The following is a 27,999-nucleotide window of genomic DNA, read 5'->3' on the forward strand; positions in this document are numbered from 1 at the left end:
GGATGATGGGAGTTGTAGGCCAAAAACATCTGGGAGGCTGAGGTTGAGGAAGTCTGGCATGGAGGTTTACATCTGGGGAGATTGATTTTCCAGTATGTTTGGTGCAAGCAAATGAAACACCATATACTTGATGAAGAAATCCGCCAGTGAAAGTTAATGATCATAGTTCATATTAGCTAGAATATCCCTCCTAGGTTTAAGCTATGGACATGTGGCCTACTAACAGAGCATATTTGGAAATATTGTCTCTTGGAGTCTAGCTTTATTGGTCTGCTTTGGCTGAGCAGGGTGAAGTGAAATATAAACTCAACTCACTACTTCCAGCATTCATTATCAAATAAAATAATGAATATTCCACCCTGTTCCCCTCCACTGCCATATCATGGGACTGCAACTATTCCTCTCATCTGAGAGGACATAGGGCCATAAGCCCCCAAAAGAGAAGGTACATAAAATCATTTAAAGGAATTGGCCTGTAGGCTACTAACAACAAACCATTTGTTCCAAAGTACACATGCAATGAGTGTATCCAAGGTCAAAGGTTTGTGCACTATTTGGACTATTCCCCAAAGAGTCACACAGAAAGGCATTTCAAAAAGTTTATTCATGTCAGAGCCAGGCTATACCTGAATATAGACTTGAAAGACAAGATTTTCAATTCAAGGTCCTTCAGGCCAGAGGTTAGAGCTGGAGGCTTGAGCTGGGGCCTGGAAAGGCTGGATGCTGCAAGCAGGAGGTTCTGTTGACCAAGCAAGGACCTAACTCATAGTTTTTAAACCAGGTCAAACCAATGCAGATAATTCATATTGCTTTCCAGAAGCTGAATGTTGCACACCCCTCTTCCATTCTAGACATGAAGAAGGTTCTAAGCAGAACTGATATTTTAATGGGATACAGTCCCTGCTAAGTTCCAGCCTTGAACCACAAGGATTCTAGTTCAAACGCAAAGGTCCCTGGAACTTAAAAAAAGCACAATAACTTCCCAAGTGTTTTAGAAGTCAAATATATTCAATTCAAGCAGGTGTATGAGAGAGAGAGAGAGAGAGAGAGAGAGAGAGAGAGAGTTTTAAACAAATCATAATTGGAGAATGCCATCTTGAGGCACTGTTTAGTTGAATTGGAACAAGCTACCCTAAAAGCACACAGATATGTTCGGCAAGTGGTACAGACTGACCTCTCCTAGGTTGCTCTCCAAGGTCCTTCACCCCAGGCATAACTTTATAAAGGCCAGGGATGAGTGGGATATGCCAGTGGCCACAGACAAGAGGCAGAAAGGTTATTAGATGGCCATATTACTCCAAGCAGATCAAGTGGCTCTCCTACCTCTCCGTTCTCAGCAGTGACATATGAACACCCATGTGCATCGCTATTGTGATGTGTATTTTAATTTGTAAGCTATCTTGACTTTGATTTTCTCCCAGGAATGAGGGGTATATGAATGTCAAAAATATACAAATAAACATTGCCCTTGTGGCTAGAGTTTCACCAGCAGGAGAAATTATGTGTTCAAGCCAAACTGTTCTGGCAGCAGTACAAGCAACAATCCTGTAATTACATGGGTTGCCCATAAGCACACATAGCTGAGCATGGAATAGCAGCCTCAAAATTTTCAGCCGCCTTAGGCAGCCTTACTCAGAAGCGCTTCCCACAGAGTTCTGTGAAACCTGCTCAGGACAGTAACCTTCAAAGAATAACACTGAAGATATGTAATTTGAAAAGGCAGCTTAGAAAGAAAGAAAAAACTTTTTTTAAAAAAGAGTAAGAAGGTCTGCTCTATCCATTCTTTTATTCAACTATATTCTTTTTCCCTTCTGCAAAACAAACCACCTTTCCACATCCTACAATGGACAATGGCAGATGCAGTAATATCCAATCCAGTTTATCCAATGGATAGTTTCTCTATGCATTTGGAAGCAAGATGGAGAGCAAACCAAGGGCTACTGAAATGGCTGAAGAACAAGCAATGATTAAGCACCCCCATCCACCCCTTGTAGGTTTGCTTAAATCATAGTGAATGTAAGACAGATGATCTAAGTCTTCAAAAATGTATCCGGTCACTTGCAGTAAATGTTTGTGAAACAGCAGATCCTCATATCCCGGCCAAAATTGTTCCTGGTTTGGAAGTGTTTAAACAGTTCCTAGTGGTTTTCACTGGTGACCTACTTAGTCAGAACTCTAGACTGCCACATGCAAGGGAGGGCAGAGTTTCCCACAGTGGTTTTCAGTTCAAGATGCAAGACTGCATCTAGTACTCTGAACTATTGCCCTGTTGCTGTTTGACACATGCTTTTCCAAAGTGCTGAGGATTTTTTTCAACTCTGTTTATTCTGCCTTCTGTGATTTGAAGTATGATGGAAACAGACTCTTTAGTCTACATGAAAACTAACGGGGCCAACCACCAACACTTTAGGGTGCAATTAATTAACAAAGCACTAAATGGAATGATGGCAAATAATTGCAACCAACATTTTTAGATTTGTCACAAGCAAAGTCCCAAGTATTAAATAATGTGCTTTGTTCCTTCTAGCCTACTGAGCCAGATAATAGGTAACAGTGAATCACAGGGAAAGTGTAGGCCTGACTGTATGCCATATGCAAGGCTATAGGCCAGGAAAGCCAGAAGCCCCTGTTGGCAATGCTGGTTATGGTACCCATGATGTAGAGACACATCTATACTTCACTAATGAGGAAGGAGCAGTAATAAAGCAGTGGTTTCATGCTTCCCAACTTCTACAATAACTTGGCAAAACAAATAAATGCATAGGTTACACACTAACTGTGCTAGCTACATATGAAAGCTGAGTTCCCAAACAACACTAAGTCAGGGTTCATTTTAACCATATTTTGTTCAGCAAACTATGAATTACAGGCATACAAACAAACAATGCCTTGTTTCTCCAAAGCTTTGTTAGTTTTCCAGCTTCTCTCTCCTTGTGTCTGTGTAGCTTAGCAAGCATCTGGAATGAAGCGGCAAAACAGGCCATGGTCAAGCAAGGCTGCTGGAGTCAGACATAATACCAAACAATAGTTAAGAACAGAAGCCAACAACAAACCATAAGCCAACAACAAACCATTGTTTCACAACATGATTGGTGATCACAAGCTCAAGCAAACCACACTTCACCTAAATAGACTGTAGCCTTTCTTCACTCGAACAGCTCTCCCATACTAGACTAATACAACCTTATGGGCAGCAAGAGAGATTTGATAGATCTACCAGTGCACCTAGTACATTGTGTGGAAAACAGTTAGCACCAGTATAATATTAGCATTATATTATAAGATTGACAAAGTACAGTGCACAGGCAATGCCTATCATGTGCCCTTCCTGAAGACACAACTTGGAATGCAGAGAAATGTATTATATATACAGCCATTTAGTCCCAACATGGCAAGTCTCCAGCTCCTCAAGCAATTTTGGCTGAATATGCAAGGCTTGCAAGTTGTAAATACTGTCCTAGCTTGCTTGGATTATATTGTCTAGCACCAGGCCAGCCAAAGACAGTGCATATTTATTACTGCCAAAAGATTATTTCAAATAGTTTCTTAATTTCACACAAGTTCATTCTGATATACATTCAGCAATAAACATTCACCAAAATATTTCCTCTATGTAACAATGCAAGCAACAGGGAGGGCAGCTACACAAGCTTGTAAATGTGGCTATTTCTTCCAACATGAAGCCAAGGAAGGGGGAAATACTAATTAAATGACAATAGTTACATTCTTTAGCAGGTAAGGCTTGCACATAACACAGGAATGTTCTACTAAACTGGGCCTTGTCAGAGACAAAAGTTCCACATGGAACCTTATACTGTAGTTTATCCCTATACAATGGCAGTAACTTTTGTTTCATTCAATATTGCAGCACGAAACAAAGTTGCTCTGAAACATGTTTACCACTCCACCAATTTACCTAAGAGAGGGAGAGACTTCAGACAGCAGCATTTAAAATCTAAAAACACACTAAGGAAAGGCGTTTAAAATAAATGTGTGTTTTTTTAATAGGGAAATAAAAAGTTGTTTTCAGCAAGGTCAGATATTCCTTGCATTTTTCATACAAAAGTGAAGCGGTTTTGCAGTGTCTATATCCCTTATGTTACTCTGCAGTTTGGATTGTGGACTAATAAGAAAATCTCATATTGTGTTGACCTCATCAAAATATTAAAGATAATCTTTCTGAAATTGCTGCATCCAGTGCATTCTGGTATGGAAACTTCTGAAAGAAACTTAAGCATGCTGCTACAGAGCAGATGAAATCATCAAATATACATTTTACACGCTTCTTATCCTAAAATACACATTTTGTATACATTTAACCCAAAAAGAAACATTTTGGCTTTTTTGAAAAAGGTGATCACTATTGTTCAAGATTCAGAAAAGTACAAAAACTGTAGAGTAAATGCATTCTGGTATGTATATTAGTCCAGGAATTGCAAATCAGGTTGGATTGCTTAAAAATGCAGGCTGAACATAATCCTTGAGCATCCTTAGCACAAGTCCAGTTCAGATGTGATGATCTCAGGCCAAATAAACCATGGTTTGTTGTCCTGAGAACAAACTATGTGACCACATTCTCCCACCTCCCCTCATGTGCCCAGCTTTTGGTGCTTATATCCTGGCTTTTAAAAAGTGTCCTGTGATGTCAGAATTAGGAAACAGTGTTTTGACAAGGCAGGATTATGATAGCCAAAGCTGGGAGCACAAGTGGGGTTAGGAGAGGACACATGCCTACTCTCCAGCCAATAAGCTTTGGCTTAACTGACTTGAGTTCATTGTGTCTGAACCAGGCCAAATAACCTCAAATATGGTCTTAAATATTTTGCATGCATTTAAATACATCAACATTCAAATAAGCAAAACTGATCTGTTTCTCTGAAAGAGGAAAGTGGGACGCTTGCAGACATCTAGCTCTGCCAAACAAGGACAGTGTGATCCAGTTATATTGCTAGAGTTAGTGGCAGGGAATTGCATTCACTAGACAAAAAATCAATAATCATTTGGCACATTTTATAATTGCCAAAGGATGCTATTTTTATTTCTGCTTGGCAGATGTGTCTGCAAGAACGTGACAAGTTCATTCACGACTTCTCAGGGGACCTGACAAGCTCTTTCTGGAACCCTGACCTCCCTGCACACCCACATGCTTAGCCTCCATTGATTTCCCCCAGGCACATAGACAAGTGCACTGCAGGCAGGCACACTGATGAGGCCAGCACTGTTTGCTCCATTCAGGGTATTGCAAGTGCACAATTCCTCCTATGCCTCATTATCCAATAGTTTTTCTGGATGTTTTCTGTACTTCTGGATTAGTACCTACCAAGCCTCAAAATTAGAGCATGGACACATCTCATACAAATGCACTCGAATTTAAAAAAAAGGTGTGTGTTGCACACTACTGTCTAGTCATTAAAGAAAGAGGGAGGCAATGTCACACCAGGAATAAACAGTATATCCAAAATAACACACTGTTAAAAGCATCATCAGCACATATTGGATGAGCATAACTAATGCTGCAGAAGCCATTGCCATGGGGGTGCTGTCATTTTGTTTCCTGTGATCTAAGAAGGGGTGACTATAATGTGACAGGTTAGGAATGTGGCTGATCTCACCATCATTCAATGTACCACCAGTGGGGATGGGGTTGGGGAAGGAGAGCACTGGGCTTTTATAACATTTTCTCTCTCCATCAGCAGCTAGTAAAGACAAAGGCAAGAATATAGCTATATGAGATCTTATGGAGCTGGGAACTGCACTGAAAGGAATTACTTGTGAAGCACACTTTGAAACCCTCTGACAAAACAGAGGGGTTAAACAATTATTTAAATTGGCCCATGTAAATATCTAAAATGCACAGAGCTGCTCCAGAGAAAGGCTCTGCGACTACAGCACCCTGACTAGTATTGCTAATCTCCAGAATAAAATAAAAAGAGTGAAAAGGCACAGTTCATCTTCTCTGGGACATATGTGAACACCAAAGTGTTTGCACATAACGTTAAAGCAATGATTAAAATAAACCACAGATTAATGTGAATGATCAGCATACAGTGGTACCTCTGGTTACGAAAGCTTCAGGTTACGAATGCTTCACGTTATGAGCTCCGCTAACCCGGAAGTAGCTGCTCCTGGTTGCAAACTTTGCCCCAGAAAGCAAAAGGAAATCCCGCGCCTCAGGATAAGAACGGTTTCAGCTTAAGAACGGACCTCCGGAATGAATTAAGTCCGCAACCAGAGGTACCACTGTACTGTACTAGTGTGTGCTGGTCATTAGTGCCTACTTTACTCCTCCCTCCCTCCTCTACAGTATTTGCCACATTGGAAACAAACAAACCAGAGGCTGGCTGACATGTGTATATAAACCATGATCAACTCCCACCTGGAAATCTGTGTCCCCACTGTGGAAGGACGTGTGGATCTAGAACTGGCCTCCACAGTCACTTACAGACTCACTGTTGAAACCGTGTTTATGGAAGACAATCTTACTTGGCTACAAAGAAGACAAACCACAACTCATGGTTTGTTTATCTCCAAACAAACTACGAGTGGAAACCAAAGTTCATTCTTGGCTTACTCAATCATTGATGGTTTGGAGGAAATAAACCATGATCACTGATTAACATGCAACCAGTTTCTGGTTTGTTTCCTCCCACAATGTGGCAAATCAGGTACACTGCTGACTTCTGGTCCTGCCAGTCTAGGAGTTATCATAATTTAACCCAGTTTATTAATTTAAAGATAAATGAGCTGAACTAACAAAAGTCAAGGGGTCTTATTCAAGCCAATCAATGGATGCCAGTATAAAGCTGGAGTAAGAAATAAAGCTGAAGGAACAAATTAACATTTGCTTACTGGTGGCATTTAATGTCAATGAAAGATGCTGGGGAGGACAGAACTAAACACATGAACCCACTACACAAATAGGAAATGATGAGTCTGGTTGGGAGAAGAGGAAGATCATGAGGCCGGATGGCTGTGGGAGATTAGAAAGGCTTAATGAAAAAGCTGATTACTGAAGACAATGTTCCAGCTTGGACTACAAACCTCTCTCTATTGTTTAAGATTCCTTCCGAGACAGCTGGAAAAGAGCACCCTTCCTTCAACACAATGTCATCCTTTCCAAACTCCTGTTTTCTTTGGAGCTGAAATTAAGTGGCACTATTTAGAAAGGGCCCCCAAATAAGAGGTTTGAGGAAGCAAAGGAAAACGAAAAGGGATGTTTCTGCCAAAAGAAGCATTTTGTTACGACTAGAATTTAATTTACTTCTCTAAAGGTTTTTAAAAAATACAATTTTAAAAATATTTTTGCAAAAAGTATTATGCCTTGAAGCATTCAAGTAAATTTGCGCTCATGATCAAGAACATTATGTAGCATGCAGGACAACTACAGTGTAACTCAATAAAACAGAACAATGAGAACATTAGGAATATGGTTCTACACAGTTATTTCCAAGCAATGGTACTGCAAAGTAAAGGCTGGCCCACACCATACATTTAAAGCGCATCTAATGCACGTTTGAACCACATGACTTCTCCCTAGGTATCCTGGAAACTGTAACTTGTTAAGGATGCTGGAAACTATAGGTCTGTGAGGCAGAAACTACAGTTCCCATGATTCTTTACGGAAGGTCATGTCCTTTAAAAAATGCATGTTCTTTAAATGTATGGTATGGATCTGCCCTATGTGTGCATAGTTTTGGAATCTAAGTTTCCCACACTAGCCATGAATTATGTCTCCAAGCTTATGCTATGGTTACAATGGGCATGGTTTGTGCTGTATTTCATAAACCGACTCAGTGCTATAATTGTAAATGATGGAGATTAAGATAAATTAATCTTCTCTGCAGGATCTGTACTGAGCTAGCTGTGCAGATGCTGACACCCTGACCCCTTTTTAACTTTACTGTCAAATCCTCCACTCTTATGTTCAACACTGCAAATTATTCCATAATGAAGAATTCAGAATTCTGAAGGAATGAGGATCTCATTTTATCATCACAACTCTGTGAGTGAAGTTAGGCTGAGAGGGGAGAGGGTGATCTGCCCAGCGGCGACAATGTTAGTTCTGAATGAAGCCCTGAATTTTTGTGGGTCCCGGATATTTCAGAGACAACTATAGGTACACCAAAAGGGGAAAATATCTATAGGTCTTGGGATACCACATCTGACTGGATGCAAGAGTATGATTTCACTTAACAATCTGGGGAAACAAGGCTCGTGGTTTCAAAAATAGCTCCCTAGTTAATCAGAAAATGATATTCAGCCCAGCATTTCAACAGTTCAATGCACAAATGATAAACTTATAATTAGAAATCACTCACATAGAACATGGTTGCATATACAAAAGTAACAAACATCTGCAAGTGAAGCAAAGAAAACCATTCATTATCAACTGATGTTGGGATGTACCCTTTCAAAACCAAAATGAACTCTTTTTGCTGTGTGTGTGTGTGTGTGTGTGTGTGTGTGTGCTCTTTTCAAAAAAGGACTCATGAATGGAAAAAAATGTTACTTTCAGAAGGAAAGAAGCCGTGATAGGAGAAACCATAAGTTTATTTTTGTTGTAGAGCTCTGCTTTTTAAAAAAAACAAAATAAAACACCTGCATTGCAGGGGGTTGAACAAGGTGAACCCCTTGGTCCCTTCCAGCTCTGAGTCTGTGATTCTGACTGTGATTTGATGATTTCAATAATTTTGTTATCAGTCTCAGTGAAACATATTCTAAGTCTGCTTGCACATCTCGGTTTTATATATAAATAAGTACTACTAGTGGTATTTATCAGAAACAGCACAATCGGAGCATTCTTTGTGTACACTTAAATATGTAAATACAAAGCAGCTGGGGTCACTAAACTGTTAAATTGTGCTGCATAGCACTGTGAGTAATCTTATTCAGAACACAGAGATAAACTTGCTTGCTCCATTAAAGTCATCTGGCCTTTAGATTACACTGTATTTCTCCAATAGAAAGAAAAGAGAATTTGCATTGAAATACAGTGGTACCTCAGGTTACAGGCGCTTCAGGTTACAAACTCCACTAACCCAGAAATAGTACCTTGGGTTAAGAACTTTGCTTCAGGATGAGAACAGAAATCACGCCGCGGCAGCAGCAGGAGGCCCCATTAGCTAAAGTAGTATCTCAGGTTAAGAACAGTTTCAGGTTAAGAATGGACCTCCAGAACAAATTAAGTTCTTAACTCGAGGTACCACTGTATTTAACCTAAAAGCCTATATTGCTAAGAAAAGGACAAGGAAATTGTTCTTCTCCCATGATGTTATTTGTGGTATTGTTAACATACCAGTGGTATTAATAACATACCAAGGATGCTTGAAAAATCCAATGTACTGACTACCCAAAGCGGCTTTCATATATAGCTTGCATTTTATTACATCTGAACAGCTGAAGAGTCCATTTAGCTTTGTCTATTTCAAATCATAATTCTTAAATGATCCAGCATAACTCAGCAAATACATCTGGTAGGAACTGAAATTTCTTACATGTTTAAAATCCAGGGGGGATAGAAGAAAGTCATGTTAAATATTCCAATGCACATGATTTAGGCAAAAGCTTCATTATTGATGTATTTATTTTTAAACACATGTTTTGGCCAAAAAGCTAGCCAGCCATGTCATTCTAACTCCCTTTGATGGGTAAAGTCAAATTAACAAGTGCTCTAGGGGATTTGTGAATAGAGGGAGGAAAAGGGCACCCTGGGTTTCCACTCACCCGGATTACAACTCTGACACTTTGATTTTCTTTCCCCACAATAAAAACTGTGAGTTGCTTTATTCATAAAGTTCCAAAGGGTTAAGAAAGAAAGAAAAAATGTGATTACTGTGCTGCATCTGGATCCTTAGCCTTATCAAAGCTGTCATGGGACACAGAAAATGTTTGCACGTTTTATCTGAAAAATGTCAACCAAATTCACAGAACTAGTCTGTAGGGTATAACAAGAAGGTCTTCCTTATCACAAGCAAACAAAGCAATTATTCTGAACAGGGAATAGGGAAGCAAAAAACATGGAAATTGGCAGTTTCAGTGTTTCTGTTGCTTCAAGTCCTTCCTCCATCCACCCCCTCTCATGCCCATGGGACCAAAATTCTGGCTAGCAAGTAAATTTTCACATAAAAGCCAATGGCACTCTCTGAAGCTACATACTTTCAGGCCTGAGAACATCTTTCCCCAAAGACATAACCCAACAGATTCCACCCCCACCCCATGCTCCTTGGCTCAATGTTCTGTTCCCATGGCTTAAATATGTGGGTCATTGAAGATCTAGACATTTAACGGAAACTAGGATAAGAGAGAGACATGCCCCTCCTGCCAAGGCTTCCAGATCCTATTTACAAGAGGACGTTTATTGAAATAAGTGGAAGAGGAAAGAGAGGAGTTTTGAAAACCATTTCCAGAAAGGTAGCTGTGCTGTTGTCTTGCTTTTGTTGCAAGCAGTTCTTAGTGAGGACCAGAATAGTTTCTGCTGATCAAAATAGACCAGCATAGCGCAAAATGTTCACAGGATTTACTCAGTGTAAAAGCAATTCCTTATACAAAGCACTTTACTTCTCAAAACAGTGCACAAGTAATAAACCTAAAAACCGCACATCTTAGGAAAGCATGAAGTATATGAATTCCAAACATGTGTGGTATAGTGCCAACTGTCTAACCCTAAGGCAGGGACAGCATCAAGGGTTGACATCACTGGGTCCTTGGCAAGGCCTTCTGCCCCCTCCTCTTTGCTGTTATAAGCAAGAAAGCGGCGAGGAGAGGCAGGAGTTAACTTCTGTATGTGTTGTCTTCTCTAACTCACTCCAAGAAATGGTGCCAATTGAGCCCAGAAGGAGAGGCAAGTGAACGGGAAGTGCTGAAGAGGAAAGCGTGCTCTGGAAGAGGGGTGGGGCACAGAGAAGATATTGCCCCCTCCTCTCCCCAAAAGAACTCCTGGAAATGGAAGTATCTCTCAAAACGAGACCACCTTTATTTATGCATTCATTCCAAATAAAAAGTTTGAAATATTACTATGCCACCTTTCGTGCAAATCCCAAGGTGGTTTACGACAGCAAAGCGCAACTTAAGAAAACAAAACAAGATATGTAACAGCACATAACAATAAATAAACAATCTGAAACAGTAACAGCTAACCAGCCAATCTGTTAAGAAAATCTAATCAGTAGCCCATAAAAACCAGGGGGAAATTAAATACATTTTCAGGCAGGACCAAAAACTCAAGAGTGGGCACCTTTCTTATTTTGGGGAGGCGAATGGTTCCACAGACTAGGCACTGCAAGATAAAAGTCTCTCTGCTTACTGTCAGGTGTTCTCCAGCAGGCAGCAGCGCAACCAGAAGAGCCTCATCCCAAGATTTTATGAGCTGGGGAAGTTGACATGGGCAAAGACGTTCCTTAAGATATCCAGGTCCCAAGTTGTTAAGGCTTTTATAAGTCAACATGAAACCTTAAACTTTGTCTGGCAGCATGGCATGAGCATGAGTAGGCTGCTCCCAACAGCAACCTAACTACTGTATTTTGAACACCCTGTGCGGCACAAGGGCTCCTCTCCACACAGCAGGGAAGAAAAGATGGGGTACAGGGCCAGCCCAAATCATTTTGCTGCCTGAGGCAAAGAACAAATTGGTGCCGCCTCCCTACCCCAATTCTGTGTAGTGTAGTCAGCTGGGCCAGCAGAGGATTAAATTCAACAGCGGCAATGAGAGAAGACATGGAATAAGTGACATGCAGCTGAGCAACAACTGCTGTCACAGGAAGACAGGGGCACGACCAAGGAGGGAGGCTACTACACCATTAGCATCGGCCACCTGAGGCCATCACCCCACTCTGCCTAATGGCAGAGCCAGTCCCAAGGGAAGAAAAGGTAAATCAGAAGGGACAAGATAAATGGGTTCCAAATGGAGATATAGGAAAGAGGAGAGGGAATTATGAATTTCAAAGTGGGTTTGGGGATGGGGATACTGCGAGAGAGTTCTCAGATCAAAATAAGTCCCTGAGAATGTCGGGGCAAGATGACACAATTGGCAAAAGCAGCAAACAGGCCTTCTTAAGCAGGGCTTAGAGCTTTAGGCATGACAGCCAACAGCAGGAATTAGTGAAGGATGACCAAATGCAAAGGACACCAAGGCACTTGAAGAAGGAATTTACTGGTATTATTAGCATTCTAATGAAATATATAAAAAAAAGAGGGAAAAAACTCAGTTGCTGTTGGTTCTACATGGCAAGCAGCACCTGCCAAAGTTTCATCTTTGGGATAAATATTAAAGATAAAGAGCCACTTCCTCATATGCATGTGGTCACCCTATAACAGCCTCTCTCAACTTTGGATCCCCAAATGTTGGAATACAATTCCCATCATCCCTAACTAGCAGAACCAGTGGTCAGGGATGATGGGAGCTGTAGGCCAATAACAACTGGGGACCCAAGGCTGAGAAAGGCGGCCCTGTACTATATGTTGCATCCGTCAGTTTACATCTGAAGGTGCCATAGTTCCAAAGCAAAAGCAGCAAGCCTTGACAAGAGACTGATTTAAGTCAAACTTCAGAATCTCCCCTATATCGGTAGTGGCCCATGTCATGTCCTTTTCCACCAAGAGTTTTGTAGGTTTTCAATTATTATCAGTAAAATTATAAACTGAATTGATATGAAGTACAGTAAACAGAATGAAATACAGTACTGGCAAATTTCTAAGCAAAAAGTACCTTCAGAAATTAGCATGCATGCTCAAAAACGGCTCTTTCTAAGAGTGGCTGGATTAATCATGCTTAACACTAACAGAGCTAGTTTATTTAAATCACAATTGACTGAAACCCCTAGGGCCTAATCAAGGGAGGTCAGGACAAATCTAACCAGTGTTAATCCATGTGTGACACACACACAGCATGCAAGAATTAAATGCCTTACAGAATAATTTGAGCCTTGTGGCTTGGGAGAATGCACATAGCAGGGGGGCAGGTGGGGGAAATACCATATGCTTGAGTGATAATGCAGAACACCAACAATGTGTATGCACACACAGCCTGCTGAGAACATATAGCCAGTTAAATCACAATTCACCATTAATTAGGATTGCCCCTTCGCTTTTTATTGGCCCTGTTTCTGTGCCTTTAACAGCAGCCCAAGATTAAGTGAATGGACAGGTGAAGCTCTTTATTTCCTCCACCACTGATCTCTATGCCAGTGTTTCCCAACCTTTTTTGGGCAAAGGCACACTTGTTTGATGAAAAAAATCTCGAGGCACACCACCATTACAGCCCCGTGACGTCAGCGCGCAGCATCACGCCGGGAGGGACGCACGAAAGTGTAAGTTTCAATTTTTTCCCCTCCCCCTTGCCGGGGAACCTCCAAGCTTTGGGGGTGGGGGGGAGGAGGCAGCAAAGCGAGGGACTGAGGGATGGCGGCAGCTGTTGTGGTGGTGGCGGCGATAGCGGGCGGAGGAGGGGGCGGCGGCAGCGGGGGAGGCGGCGGCGGGTGGAGCAGGAGGGCGGCCAAGGCCGGTGAGGGAGTAGGGTTGCCCGGGGCTTGAGGAGCCGTCGCCGGGAGTTGCTGCTGCTGTTGTTGCTGCTGCTGCCCGGACATGCCGGCCTCCTCCTCGTCCGCTGTCTCGCGCTCCTCCCTTTTGCGCGCGCTGCCCCGCCGCCGCCCCATTGGCCGGGTCCTGTCAGCTGATCCTGTGTTATTTCCTGTGTGTGTGTGTGAGGGGAGAATGGAGAGAGAAACCTCGGCACCACCACCGCGGAGCCGCCCCCGGCTCGACGCGGATCCTCGCCGCCGCCACCCCGCCTCTCGCCGCCCGACTCGCCCGCCTCCCTCCCACGGCACACCAGCCAACGTCTCGCGGCACACTAGTGTGCCGCGGAACACCGCTTGGGAAACACTGCTCTATGCCAGGAAATGCTTCACCTGCTTATTTTCTTAGTGAAAGACACAGGAGCTGGACCTATTTTGCTTGCTTCAAAGGTAGCAATTCTACACTTAGGCTAGGTGTCTTTTTCTTTCTGTTCCTTTTTACAGGATACCAGGCCACTTTAATGTTGAGACAAGCCAAAGGCACAAATGCAGGTTCTTACCATTGTGAAAAGCAGGCGCAAGGAGGGCAGGGCCCAATCAAAACCACAGGAGGGCCAAAAGGTTAACACTCAGGGGCTCCTGCCCTGGCTTCTTCCTTTTTTTACAATAAAACAAAACCAAACCTTGCATCATATCTTATAACTACAACAAGAAAACACTATACAGTGGTACCTCGGGTTAAGGACTTAATTCGTTCCGGAGGTCCGTTCTTAACCTGAAACTGTTCTTAACCTGAAGCACCACTTTAGCTAATGGGGCCTCCTGCTGCTCCTGAAGCAAAGTTCTTAACCTGAGGTACTATTTCTAGGTTAGCGGAGTCTGTAACCCGAAGCATCTGTAACCTGAAGCGTCTGTAACCTGAAGTACCTCGGGTTACATACGCTTCAGGTTACAGACTCCGCTAACCCAGAAAATATTGCTTCAGGTTAAGAACTTTGCTTCAGGATGAGAACAGAAATCATGCTCTGGTGGCGCAGCAGCAGCAGGAGGCCCCATTAGCTAAAGTGGTCTTCAGGTTAAGAACAGTTTTAGGTTAAGAATGGACCTCCAGAACGAATTAAGTTCTTAACCCGAGGTGCCACTGTATGGTCAAGCTATATGTGAAACAATATATGTGTCCACAGGGAAAGCACTATCAAGCACATTGGCATTCAAACTGGGAAAGCTTGCAAGAAAAAAAGAGGAAGGCGCCGGAATTACATGAGCGCACCAAGAGTAGAAAAGGCTTTTTGGAATACAAATAGCACACGATGAATTTAGGGGTGGGCTTGGAGCAAGACCCATCTATTCCCACCAAAAACATGGAATTGATCTGCAGACAGTTTGATGAGTAATACTTTTGTAGAAGCTATTAAAATGCCTGGCTCCCCCTCTCAGTATACCCCAAACACTGCTGTCCCTGGAACTAATTACTTAGGAGCCAGGGTGGTGGTGGTGGTGATGGAATACTACATAGTCCCAACATATTTAGCAGTTGTTCTGTCACTTAAAGCCAGCACCGTTTCCTTAGCAATATCTTCCTCCCACGGTTTCCTGTTCCTGCATGCTACACTAGACAGAGGCATTATGTACAGCAATATGAATATCAAAGTGCACACAGAGATTTGCAGCCACTAATCTCATGCGTATTTTTAAATTTAACAGGGGGGGGGGGAAACCAAAAGAAAGAAGCTGACATTTTGAGAAACTGCAGATTCCTATGGGCTTTATAAACCTAGCCTACCCGCAAAAGGAGAACAGAACAAATCAAATTCTGGGCACAACACAGTGCCAAAACGTTCCACCCCATCCTACCCCCATGTCTTTTCAACATGTTAACAGTTTCAACTGGGATGTCACCTTTTATGAAACTGTTGGAACACCAAACAGATGTTGTAATTGCTGACACACTGCAATATCCCCCAAATAGAATAGCCTTAAGTTGCTGGCGTCAAGGTTCCTTCCAATGAACTTCAGCCGGGTCTGTCGCCTCCTCCAGCTGACAGGATTGTCAAAAGACAACAATGAGATATAATTCCTGACCGCCAGAAAAAAAAACATTGTGTGGGCTTTTATACCCTACTTAAGTTATTTGCTAAATTTCGCACACACCGACTTTTCATCAAGTACCCTCCAGGCCTTCATTCCCTCATAACTCCCTTCCCACTCTCAATCTTTTTTTCTAAATGCTTCCCTACCAGCAACAGCATTTAGATCAGGAAAGGGGGGGCGGGGGCGGGGGGGTTGAACATTTAAAACATTCACATTACTCTGATTGAAAATGGAACCTCCCATGGCTGCTTTGAAGTACAACAGAAATAAGCTGTTCACAGATCTTCAGTGTCCCATCTGTTTCGCTCTTGAAATGTATTGTTGTACACACACCTCACTATCCAGGCAGTGAGAGACCAATGCTCAGAGTTCAGTTGCTTATCAGGGTTTCATTTCCTTGGCATGAATGCCAATAAAGACTGTGGTGTCTTTAGGATAAATGGCTTTATCTACAACTTGAGGATATGATGGAAAGGTTCACAACATTAATGCTTCAACCATGGGCATAGCCAGGATTTTTGTTAGGGGACAGGCTTTTGTTAGGGGGACCAGAACTTCAGATTTGTATTGCTTTTTATTGATTTGTGGGGGCAGCTCCTCCCGCCCCTCCTTGGCTTCAACAGAATTTGTTTCCCCATTAGGTTTCCAGGGAAGTTTCCCCACGCACAAAGCCACAGCTTTGGGTTTCAGCCCACAGAGAAAGTCAAACCTCCCTGTCGGCTTTCAGCTCCCAGTATCAGCCCAAACTCACCCACAAAGCTAGCCCCCCTAGCCAACTGTTTTCCTTCCTTGGATGACAAGGCATCCAAGCTAGGTGAGGGCTAGCTGGGAAAATGGCTACCCACTTCTAGGAGAGCACCATCACTTAGATGTCACTATGGCAACATGGCCCACTCTCTGAGCCATGCTAAAACAGGGTGATTTGATGAGCAGCTAAGTAGTCGAACAAAGGAACTGATCTGACCTTTTTAGCAGCTTCTTCTACAATATTCTAAACCTCACAGAGATCATATCCCAGGCCTGGAAAAGACCCACAGATATAATTCAAACTGAGCCCCTTCAATTCCTATAAAACTACACTGCATATGAACACAGAATTTCCATTTCGGTAGAGCAGCCAATAACTACTGCTAGACTCATCCTCTATGGAAGGAGTGGGGAAAATGTAGCTCTCTAGAAGTTGCTGGACTACAACTCCCATCATCCCTGACCATTGACCATTGCTGGCTGGGGCTGATGGAAGTCCAACGACATCTCCCCACCCTGTGCATTTGCTTTCATCTTGCATACAGCATGTAAGAATTGCCTACCAGAGAGCAAGTGTGGAAGCATTTGTAAAGCAGAAGAGAAGCTTGATGTTATTTAAGTGAACATTTTATTTCAAGGCATCAGTGTGCTGCAAATAGGTCTCTAACGATCAGTGTGGATTAACAACATGTCCTTGATAAGTCATCCTCAAAATAACCCTGTAAAGATGTTGATGGGAAAACTGAAGACATTCTTCACACCTTTGGACTTCTCCTAGGACTAACACTACCTGGATCACACTGGCTCCAGACATAAAACCTCACTTCTCTGCAAGCAACTCCCAGCAGCTGGGCTTTTCTTATGCAGAATGTATTGTGCTTAAAATCCACTGACAAAAGCAAACAAGGTGCTGAATTATTTTGGTTAGTTAGAGAAATTATTTAAAGCCAAAGAGATTTTTTAAAAACCCTTGAGGTTATGCTGTATATGAGTCTCTCCTTTTTTTCCTCCTGCTTCCTGTTCAGTGTAGCAAATCTCAAGTTTTGAAAAGATGAATAACTATTAAAAAAGACTCACAAAGACTGCCTCCTACACATTCCACTCAGGAATCTGAAGAGAACACTCTGACTCTCATCAAAGTAAGACAGCACCATAGACGGTAGACACAAACACCCATTTCTCTTCCTGAACTTCTGCGCTGAGCCGAGGAAGGGAACACGTTCCAAAAGCAAACATGCTGGCAAGAGAAATTCACTCCCACTCCACCACATGCCACAAGTCAAAAGGCGACCTGCCTGCAGCTTAGGCATATATCTTGCCTTCAGGGGAAAGTAGTGCAAACGAATTCTGTCACCACACACAGCAGCTCCACACACTCCTGACTGGGTGCTGTAAGTCCCACAAAAAAAGCTCTGTCCTAAATAATTCATCAAGTGGCTTATGATTCCCAAGTCGTCATCTATCGTGGCTAATCCTCAGGGTCACAGATAGTGGCATCTGTGTATCTGAAGAAGTGTGCATGCACACGAAAGCTCATACCAAGAACTAACTTAGTTGGTCTTTAAGGTGCTACTGGAAGGATTTTTTTTATTTTGACTATGGCAGACCAACACGGCTACCTATCTGTAGATAGTGGCATAGTGTGGGTTGCCAGCACCCAGGGGGGTAGGAGGGAAACAGGAAGAACACACATGCACATCCAACTGTCTACTGGTGTCCACACCACCCAGGAGATTGCAGCCAAAGAGATAATTAAAAAAGAGTCAATCCATTGTCTGGAGAGGTCACTTCCTGGTTCGCACAGAGAAGCCATTTTCAGTGGAGCCCAGTGATGGAAGCGCACAGCTGTATTGAGGCAGCACCAGGTGTTAAAATTTTGCACCCCTAACAATTTTGCGCCTGGGGCAAGTGCCCCTGTGCTCCACCCCATGCTACACCACTGGCCAGAGACACTCTGCTTCAGCAGTGGAATTGTATTAGATGACTTCAGACCATTCTCTGGCCCAGTTTAATACTGTCCTTGAAGAGGATGAGAGCTCCCATTTCGGTGCCCAAAATGACTTAGAGGTCTCATCTAGATCAGAACTGTATCCCACCTGTACGGTATCCTTCCAACTTTCTGGGCAGTAAATACATGGTGGCTCTAGCACAAGAGAGTTTTCTTATTCATGCCATCCTCTCTGGCCCACATTTCTCCTCTACTAAGGATAATTAAATTGGCATTAGGGAAGGAGTTTTGAGAGACATGGCATGTTAAATACCTTTTCATTCATTCATAACAGTGATGGCAGCACTGACATCAGCATCACTAATTACTGCCAGCTTCTACAAAAAGCCAGCATCTCTTTTTTTCTAGACCTCTAAATAATTGCTCAGCTAAGCCAGGAAATATTATGTGTTTGGTAACTAGTACACATTTTATACAGTACTATGAATTTGCTGCTGACTTGGGAGTTCAAAGCAGAACCTTAACTTAGCAGTGTGGCACTTCCAGTCTCCTCACTGTCAATATAATTCAACTCTGCATATACAACTAAACAGCTCCTCCGCCTCCAACTTCTTCAGAACAGTTCTAGCTTTTCTTTTTCATAACATTTACAACAGACCCAAAACAATAAAATAAAAACAAATAATGAAAGGCAATTAGGTAGTTAACAGCATAATACTAACATTGCCTTATGGCCACCTGGCGGGAAAGGATTGTAAGCTCACCTAGGCCAGCAGAACACAGCACTATGCCAATGGGAAATATTTTCTATCTGCATCATGAAAGTAATTTTGTTGCTGGGTTATGCTGTTCATCAGCATGGTATATTAGGTTGGCAGTAAATATATTTTTCGCAAAATAAAATAAAAAAATTAAAGAACTGCAGCATCCTTGCATTGGTAAGATGCTACCACAGTGGAAGCCTTACAGCACCTTTCACAAACAGCAAAGACTCACAACTAAAGTGAGAAGGGTATACGTATTGCTGACCATTCTCTCCTGAGAATACACACAAACACTCTGCCTCAGGACTCCAGATATAAAAAACCAACCAGGACTGTCAATTCCATCGCTGCAACGAAGGTGGTAAAGACAGGCAAACATTAGTGAGGTGGAGGGGAGAGCCCACACCTCAAAACTGGACATCTACACACCATCCCCTCTCTTACCAGAGGCACCCTAAGGTGCTCAGAGAATTCAGGCTCCCATGGCCCCCTTCAGACCCAGATCTCCTTTTTCCAGCCACACGGCCCTTTCTCATGGAACCACCAGGAAGGTCCTAGAGCTGAACCTTCTGAGTTTCTTGTTGTGTTTTCTACATAGCTCTCGCATTTTCAAAAAGTTTGCCCATCTCATCTGGACGCTAATGCCACTGTGATATTTGATTCCGATGATATTTGGGTGCTTGAGCACAGGACTGCACCTATGTTATGCTAACATTTTAGCACCAGCATAGCAGCCATCCGCTATAGGGGTCACCCAAAACAATTTTAGTCCCATGCTCGCTCACTTTAGATTAAGCTCACTGAGCTCTGAGGGGCTCTTACTTCTGAGTAAACACAGGATCAGGTTGCATATTGACATTTACAAAATAAAGACAACTGCTCATCAAAATACTTAGTTGTGAAGGCCCACAGTGCTACATCACATCACATTGTCAGCTTTTTATTCAGTGCCGCTGTGCGTAAACTTGGGTGATCTATCTGTAATGCATTATCACAAGAATATTGTTTTGCAGCTTAGGTTGCATTCTCTTCATTCTGTGGGTGGGAGAGAGATTTGAAAGCTAATCTGTACAGCTAGCTCTTAATAAATCACCAATTAATACAGTACAGCTAGATGTTGAGGCAATTAAAGTTATGAATGCAGGCTGACCTCTAGTGGTGGACACCTACCATTGCTGGATAGCGGAGTTTAAGTAACATAAGGTGGCTCAAAAGCAAAAGCTTTTCGTTCCTCAAGAATGATAGAAATACAGCCACTCTTGGCTCCCCACTGCATTGCAAAAACTTGGAATGCAAATGAAAGTGTATGAGAAAAGAGTTGGTTTCTTGGGGCAGGCGAAGGAAGAGCACACAACAGATTGCAGTAGAGTGCTGCCCCCTGCTGGCATGCAGAGGAGAGCTCTTTCTGGGTCATGACTAGTCCAGCCGCTTCAGTAGGAATGTAGACAGTATGGATGGGCACAAACCGTGTAACTGGCATGGACAATGAGGGGTTTTCAGTGGAATCTGTGCAGAATGGCTGGTGCCTGGAAGACACAGATACATAATGGTCTATTACAGTATCATGCAGTCGAGCATGCTCTGCTGGCATATTGCCTTGAGTAAATTACCAATTCCATGCATCTGCCAATACCAGTGGCCATCCTGTCCTTTCTTTATGATGTACCAGCTCAAAATGGAGTGCAGCTGGCAAACAAGACCAGGAGAGAAATGGTGGAGAGGGAAGTTATAGAGACAGAAGGTAAATGTCACAGAGGCTTAGGAACCCTGGCCCAGTGGCCAGCTACTGCCTACCCTATTGTACAGGGTGAGTCTTTTAAGAGGCCCCGTGGAACATGTGTACTCTGTATCCACGGGGCCTCTTTTAAAGGACTCACCCTGTACAAAAGAATGGCCCAGGGGAGGGATGGGGAACCTGTGGTTCTCCAGATGTTGTTGGACAGCAGTTTCCATAATCCCCATGCAGGGATGATAGGAGTTTCCAGAGAGCCATGAGCTCCCCATCCCTAACACAGAGAATTTGAAGTATCCGAAATAAGCCTTTGAGAACTCTTAAGAGACATAAACTGTTCAGCTGAAGCGGCTATGCATTGCCTAAGCTTCTATTGGACACCCAGGAAAATTGTTAAAATTTCAAATACAGTGGTACCTCGGGTTACATACGCTTCAGGTTACAGACGCTTCAGGTTACAGACTCCGCTAACCCAGAAATATTACCTCAGGTTAAGAACTTTGCTTCAGGATGAAAACAGAAATCATGCGGCGGCGGTGCAGCAGCGGCGGAAAGCCCCATTAGCTAAACTGGTGCTTCAGGTTAAGAACAGTTTCAGGTTAAGAACGGACCTCCAGAACGTTAACCCAAGGTACCACTGTAACTTAAAAGGTAACTGGCATTCTAGCTGAATGGGCATGAGATAGAACTTCTTTAGACAAACATGAAAAGTGTTCTTGGTTGTTGTTTTTTTGAGAGAGTGAGTCATAGCCTACCTATGTGTTTGATACTTTCTGTAACAGTAGGCCTTTGTATTGCTGCATTAATCCCTTTCTCATCCAAAATCATTCCCATCGGAACATCCAGAATGTGGAATTTGCCTTCTGGGGGATGAATGTGCATCACCCCATGGTAGGACTCAGACCTACATCAGTTTCCTCCCACTGCATTGCCCTTTCCCACGGGCCTCCTCCAAGTACCACCACCACAGCTTGTGCACTAGAAGGTATTGTGGTCTCTCTGCGGCTAACTGGGCACTGGACATACAAAGTGTGGGTGTACTGAGTTGGGTGATGTCATGAGTTTGCTTGGCTATCACCAAGATGACCCGGAGGGGGGGCTCCCTTCCAGCTCTATGATTCTATGATCAGCACCTTCCACGCAGGGCTGATGTGTGGCTGTATGAACAATATTGGTAGGAACTGGAGGAGTTGCCTGAGACAGTGTAGGTGTGTCTGTCATTGTTGCTATGTCAGCTTTTGTTTCTAAAGTTGTTTATTCTGCTACAAGTTTAGCTAAAGCATACCATTACATTTCATTGGCATAATACCCAATAGTACAGTGAGACTAAAGGATCATCCTGCCGGAAACTGACTATTAACCAATACCCACAAAGGTATTGACTAAATTGTCTTATTGAATTATACTGCAATCTACCAGTAAGTCTGACCTGGCAGAAACTATGAGCCGGGTGCATGAACCTAAGACTCTTTTAAGTCTTAACTTTCCTATTAACTACCACACAGAAATTCATGGCAACCAACATATAATTGTCTCCAATAGTCAAAGTGCTGTATTTTGAGCTTTCTATACAAGGTATTAAGAATTGAAGAAGAGTTTGGATTTGATATCCCGTCTTTCACTCCCTTTAAGGAGTCTCAAAGTGGCTAACATTCTCCTTTCCCTTCCTCCCCCACAACAAACACTCTGTGACGTGAGTGGGGCTGAGAGACTTCAAAGAAGTGTGACTGGCCCAAGGTCACCCAGCAGCTGCATGTGGAGGAGCGGAGACGCGAACCCGGTTCCCCAGATTACGAGTCTACCGCTCTTAACCACTACACCATACTGGCTCTATTGAATGAAGGACTGGGACTTGAGTTATTTAACTAACTCATGCAATAAGTTTCCGTATAAAGTATTTCTCTTGCATACATATAACAGACTTGGAGCATACTGCTATTCATTAGAAGCCCCCTTGTGCTCAGTGACCTTTCTCACAAGTAAGTGTGTTTAAAATTGCAGTGCTAGACAAGATAATCAGTACAGGATATCAGGTTTTATGAACCAACTTTTAGGCTTTTATTTATTAAAGCTCAAGCAAATTATAACTGCCATGGGGTATTATTTTCACCTTGCTTTTTTAAAAAGGAAAACAAGCTATACTTTACTAAGATAATGTACGCAAAACACCTGGAACATGCAGCTCTTGAGATGGCAATGAAGGTGGTGAGAATGGAGAAGTGCTGATCTCATTGCACTTTGGACATTGGGTTAAATATTTGAGAGAATAAGCTTTATTGTAAAGCAGGGTTTAGAATCAAAACTCACCCTGATAAGGCCCATCTAAGGACTAAATACCATCTACATAACATGCCCAGAATCTTATGTTTTTTTGCAAGTCGTATTGTTCTGCCAAAACGCAGGCTAAAATGACTGCATGGAAAACGTGGCATGCTAATAGAGATTTGAAGTTAAATATTCATACTGATGAATAGCTATAGCAGCAGAGAAACCCTAAGGTTACAACCACATTGGCAAGGATACAGCCACAATATTCTCTCACACCAAACAAGCATGTTTACTTGGAAGTAAGTTCCATTGATTTCACCACTTTGCTGACTCTAAGCCACTTTTGCTAATAGGCAAACGTTAACATCGGAACAGGATTAACCCTATCCTTCCCAAGGGAAAGGCACGCTGCATTCACAGTGCCCTCTACTGATTTTACCTGGCACAGCCAAGCCTGGTTGACGATCTCATTGCCGCCCACTGCTTTTGTGAATGGCCACTGCGCTTCTCTGGTATACATTTAAACTTTGTCCAGGCTTGTCACAGTTTGCACCCTCTCTTGCACCCCATGCAGCTGTCTAAACGTTTCATTCACACGCCTCTCCACGGAATATCACGCTTCTATATGCGGCCCCCAAAAGCTTCAATAACTGCGTGAGTTTTTGCGGTGCCACACAACGAAGTTGAGCGCGAGACTGGTTCTCGCTTCCCTTACCCAGGGGAGCGGCGCCCGAGATCCAGCTGCTGCTGCTGAGGCAGATGCGCATCGCCACCTCTAGCGGGACAGACTCTGTATTGCCCATGGCGGTGCGGTTGTTCCCTTCGAGGGCAAGAAAGGAGAAGGCGCGGGCAGCGGTGGGCTGGGGGTCTCCTGCAAGCGGACTGGCCGGCGGCTCCTCGGGACTTTGCTCTTCAGCAGTTGCAACTTCTCCCGCCGGAGCGCGCGTTCAAACCCGGCACGTGGGCGAGGGGGCCAGCCAATAGGTGGCGGCGCGGAGCACCTGCCAAATGGGCGGGCACGGGGCCCGGCGCCTGGCGGGCGGCGCACCCGAGGGAGGAGGATCGTGCTTCGTCGGTGCGCCGGCCTCGCCATTGGAGCGTTGCAGGGCGGCAAAAGGAATGGGGCTATGAACTGGCCTCTGGCGTCACACCTGGGCCTTAATTAAAAAAAAAACAGCACTCCACACACACGAAGCCTTAAAGGGCCAGTGCCATATACAGTACTCGCTCTTCAGCCCACGGTTCTTAACAGACTGCCGTTAAGAGCCCCGCCGTCTCGTTACAAAACGTCAAGCAAGGACTGGGGCGCAACGAGGGATGGGGCTCCGGGCTTCTTTGCCGCCTCTACAATTTGGCGCCCTCTCGCTCTTTCCGGGTCTGTGCGGAGAACGACTCGGGTCCCGTGAGGATGTTGGGGCGAAGGCACGCGCCCTTCTGCAAGGCGCCGTGGGGCTGACTGCGGGGCTCCCTCCGCGGCGGCCGGAACGGGGTGAAGAGCAGCGCCCCAGGCGAAAAGAGGGAGGGGAAGCCTCCTGCAAACTGCCACTGTTTTGCAGGTGGGACTCACTCCATGCAGGCAGACTCAAGCTGCGGAATTGAGCGTGCCTTGGCTCTCTAAGGTGTGGGGCTGTGCGCACGTGACCAGCTTAAAACGCAAGGTCGTGCTCCTCTCCCTCCCGTTCAGTTGGCAACAAGGTCACAGAGCTCCCCTTGGCTCCACCCCTGACGCCCGTGTGTTAGGTGTGAAGTTACACGTTTAGGTTTCCCAAAATAATATGTCCACAGTCACCACGAGAACATTGCAGGGGCCGGACCAGACTCCCCTTACATGCAGAACCTGTTCGTATGAGGAATCCATGAAGGAAGCTACAGATACTTGCGGGCAAAGGCCTATTTATTGAATTTCTCTACGAATATTGTCCTACTTTGGCTGTGTGAATTATCACATTGTAGTCATGTCACTTTTGTTTCTATCAATAGCAATCGGAGCATTCTGACTTATGGTCTTTTCTTTATTAATAAATATGTGACTGCTATAGCAATCCTACCGTGCAAGAGGATCCCCATTTCTCCTCGCTCTCCTTCAAAAATAAATATAACACGTCCTGTGGTTGTCTCTCTTGTTTCTCTTATATTTACAATCGTTATAGGCAGAGAAAATGTCCAGGAAGCAATTCATTGCCTAGACTCAAGGAAACAGGCTCCAACCATTGTCATTTATGTTACTGCTTCTGAAACTCCAAGTGATGTCTAATTTACTAGGATACTGGTTACAATGTGTTTTCGCAGGAGGGGGAAAAATGTTTGCTAAAAGAATGTACAGTATCTCTCATCCTCTTCTCAAATGATACTGTAGTGTATGTAGCATTTAAATGAATCTTACTAATAGCCTGATAAAGCAATGGAATGATTGTGACATCTGGTTGCTACTTATCTGTCTACTAATGTATTTCTTATCTTCTCCATTAGGAGCTAATATTATATTTATTTCTGGTACACTAGGAAAATATAATGGCTGTAATCCTGGACAGACCTAGGCTCCAACTGGGGTTTAAGCCTGTATTTCTTAACCAGGGGCCCTATAGCCCCCTGGTGGCCCCCAGGATATTCCAAGGGGGCCACAGGTGAAAATTGCATAAATGGGGAGCCACAGCACAAGACTAGGGTGCCACAAACGAAAGTAAAAAGTGAAGAAAACATAGAAGTGACTAAGAAAAAAAAGAAAACAAAACAAAAAAAGTTTTAATTTTTCAGAGGCAAAGGAGATTATTACAGGGTTTCTTGGAAAAGTCAAGCTGTAGGCCACCAATATAGGATGTTGAGGAAACACAGTTTTCTTCTTTGGCAGCAGTTAGTGATTAATTGAAAGATGATGAAATAACTGTGTGTGTGAATCATTTGAAGCAGCTTTATGATATGATATGAAAGTTTGTTTCCGTGATCTGCTGGACATGGATTTTCCAGCCTGGGCAGTTGATCCATTTGTTGTGAATGCTGCTGACGTTGATGTTTCTTTGCAAAATGAATATTAAAGTGAAAGTGAAGAGAGTCAGATGTCTCCGGAATGTTTTGGGGTTGTTCAAAACAACAATAATAGAAGCTCAGCAGGAATCTATACTTCAGGTCAGAAAAAGGTAACACCAGGGCCAAGAGGATGCCAGTGTGGTTAATGAGTCAAGGCAGCTATTAGAGGCTACTAGAAGAAGTCTTCCTTCAGAAATTTTGCACCCCCAAAAACAGCAACAGTCCTGAAGTGTCCTGCAGTTGTCAAAGGCTTGGCTGAAGACAGAACTCCTGGAGCACCATCAAGGAATCTGAATGAGATAAGAGCACCATCACACACCGTCAGTGTGTTCTCTCACAGCTGCCTGAGTATCTGCCTTTCTGCTCCCAAGGGGAGGGAGAACAAGAGCCAGACCAAGCAGTGAAAACCCTGAGCATGCATCCGACTGCCCACACTGCGATAGTCACTGACACATGGGAAGCAATCTTGGCCCTGATTTCATAAAAGAGGCCCAACGTCGTCTGCAGAGGATAAACATAGTGATGGAAATAACTATGCGTGACACACTAATTTGATGCCTCCACTTGCCCAGAAATACTTTCTCATGAACTATAGCCGCAGAAGGCTAATATATAGCCTTCAGGCTGGAAATAAATTCCCCACCCCTGATACAAAGTGAGATCTATAGCTCCCTACATTTGAAGGAGGAATGAGGCCAGCAAAACTGCATATTGCAAGGTATGTAGGGGAAGCATGTGGCCCTTTGACTCTCATCGCCCCAACCAACATAGCCGATGGTCAGAGATGGTGGAAGTTGTAGCCCAGCAACATCTAGAGGAACACAGGTTAGACACCTCTGCTTTACAGTAGGCATGAAGAACCTCCTATGGGCTAAGTTAGGACAGGCAGAGGTCATAATTTACCTGCTAAGCTCTTTTCCACAGGCCATGTCCACAACTGAAGTCAGGTATGGAGATGCAGCTGCAAAAGGACCATTAAGAGCCTTAAAGTGTGTTCCTGGTTGTTGCTTGGCAAGTCCCTCTGGGATTAGCTGAGCTAGGGACTTCCCACTCAGGAACTCCCTAGTGCACCCCGTCACGGCCAAATGCAGGGTTTGCTGTCAGTGCCAATGAACTGTTCAGCACTGACATCAAGCCCCACTGGGATCAGCAGCATTAGGGACTTCCTGATCAGGAGGAGCTCCCAAGTGCAGTTTATCCCTGCATCAAGCCCTGCTGTCAGCTGGGATTTTCCTAAAAGTCCAAGCAGGACCGATCAGGCTGCATTCACAGTATGGTTTATTGATCCAAGGTTCTTGGCTTACTGGTATGTAAGGACATGGCATTAACACTGATCTTTTTAGAAGGATGGGTTAAAAGGCCATCTAGTCCAACTCTCTAATGCAAGGTACAACTTTCCATTCAGCATGCCTCTAGCAGAGAGCATGGGCGCCATCATGGAAAGGTGCTTATAGAAAGTTGATTCATGGAAGCAAGCCAAGCCCAGGGAAGATAATTCTCCTACCCCCTGCCCTGAATTAATATCAACCTGCTGTGAAGTAAGTGCCTTCCTGGTTCCAAATACAGTACAGTATTCAGTAAGAAGCTGCACTGGAGCCAAACTTCCCAAGGGGAAATGCCATTAGCAGCATCCTATGTGCACAACTCACCATCCTGTCCCAAGCAGAGGGTGGGTGGAGCAGGCAGGGAGAGGGAAAAGCCAAGAGGTTGAGTGGCAGGAATCCATCCTCACCTCAGTATCAGCTGAGATCTCAGTGGGTGCAGAACCAATACCAAGTCCTTCAGAAAATGTTTTGAATCAAGCAAGCTTCTTCATTCTAGCAGTTCCAGGGAGACCATGCCAGAACTTCATGACTCTTGATAGCTAAAAACCTTCCCATTTCTAACCTAAGGTTATGAAGGTCCAGTTTGTAT

The 27,999-nt window shown here is 43.8% G+C and overlaps 1 protein-coding gene across 1 annotated transcript in view; it reads right to left on the reverse strand.

Moving 5' to 3' along the window:
* The window catches only part of NEURL1B (neuralized E3 ubiquitin protein ligase 1B), a 184,520-nt gene extending 160,641 nt beyond the window's left edge, over positions 1–23,879 (reverse strand). Inside the window, exon 1 of the mRNA XM_083483731.1 lies at positions 23,777–23,879. Within this exon, the coding sequence (XP_083339857.1) occupies positions 23,777–23,864 (88 nt within the window). The 5' untranslated portion in view covers positions 23,865–23,879. The remainder of the gene's footprint in view (positions 1–23,776) is intronic.
* Positions 23,880–27,999: the final 4,120 nt, after the last annotated feature.

This window comes from Podarcis liolepis (assembly GCF_965112155.1).
Source record: "Podarcis liolepis genome assembly, chromosome: 2".
Classification (NCBI taxonomy): Eukaryota; Metazoa; Chordata; class Lepidosauria; order Squamata; family Lacertidae; genus Podarcis; species Podarcis liolepis.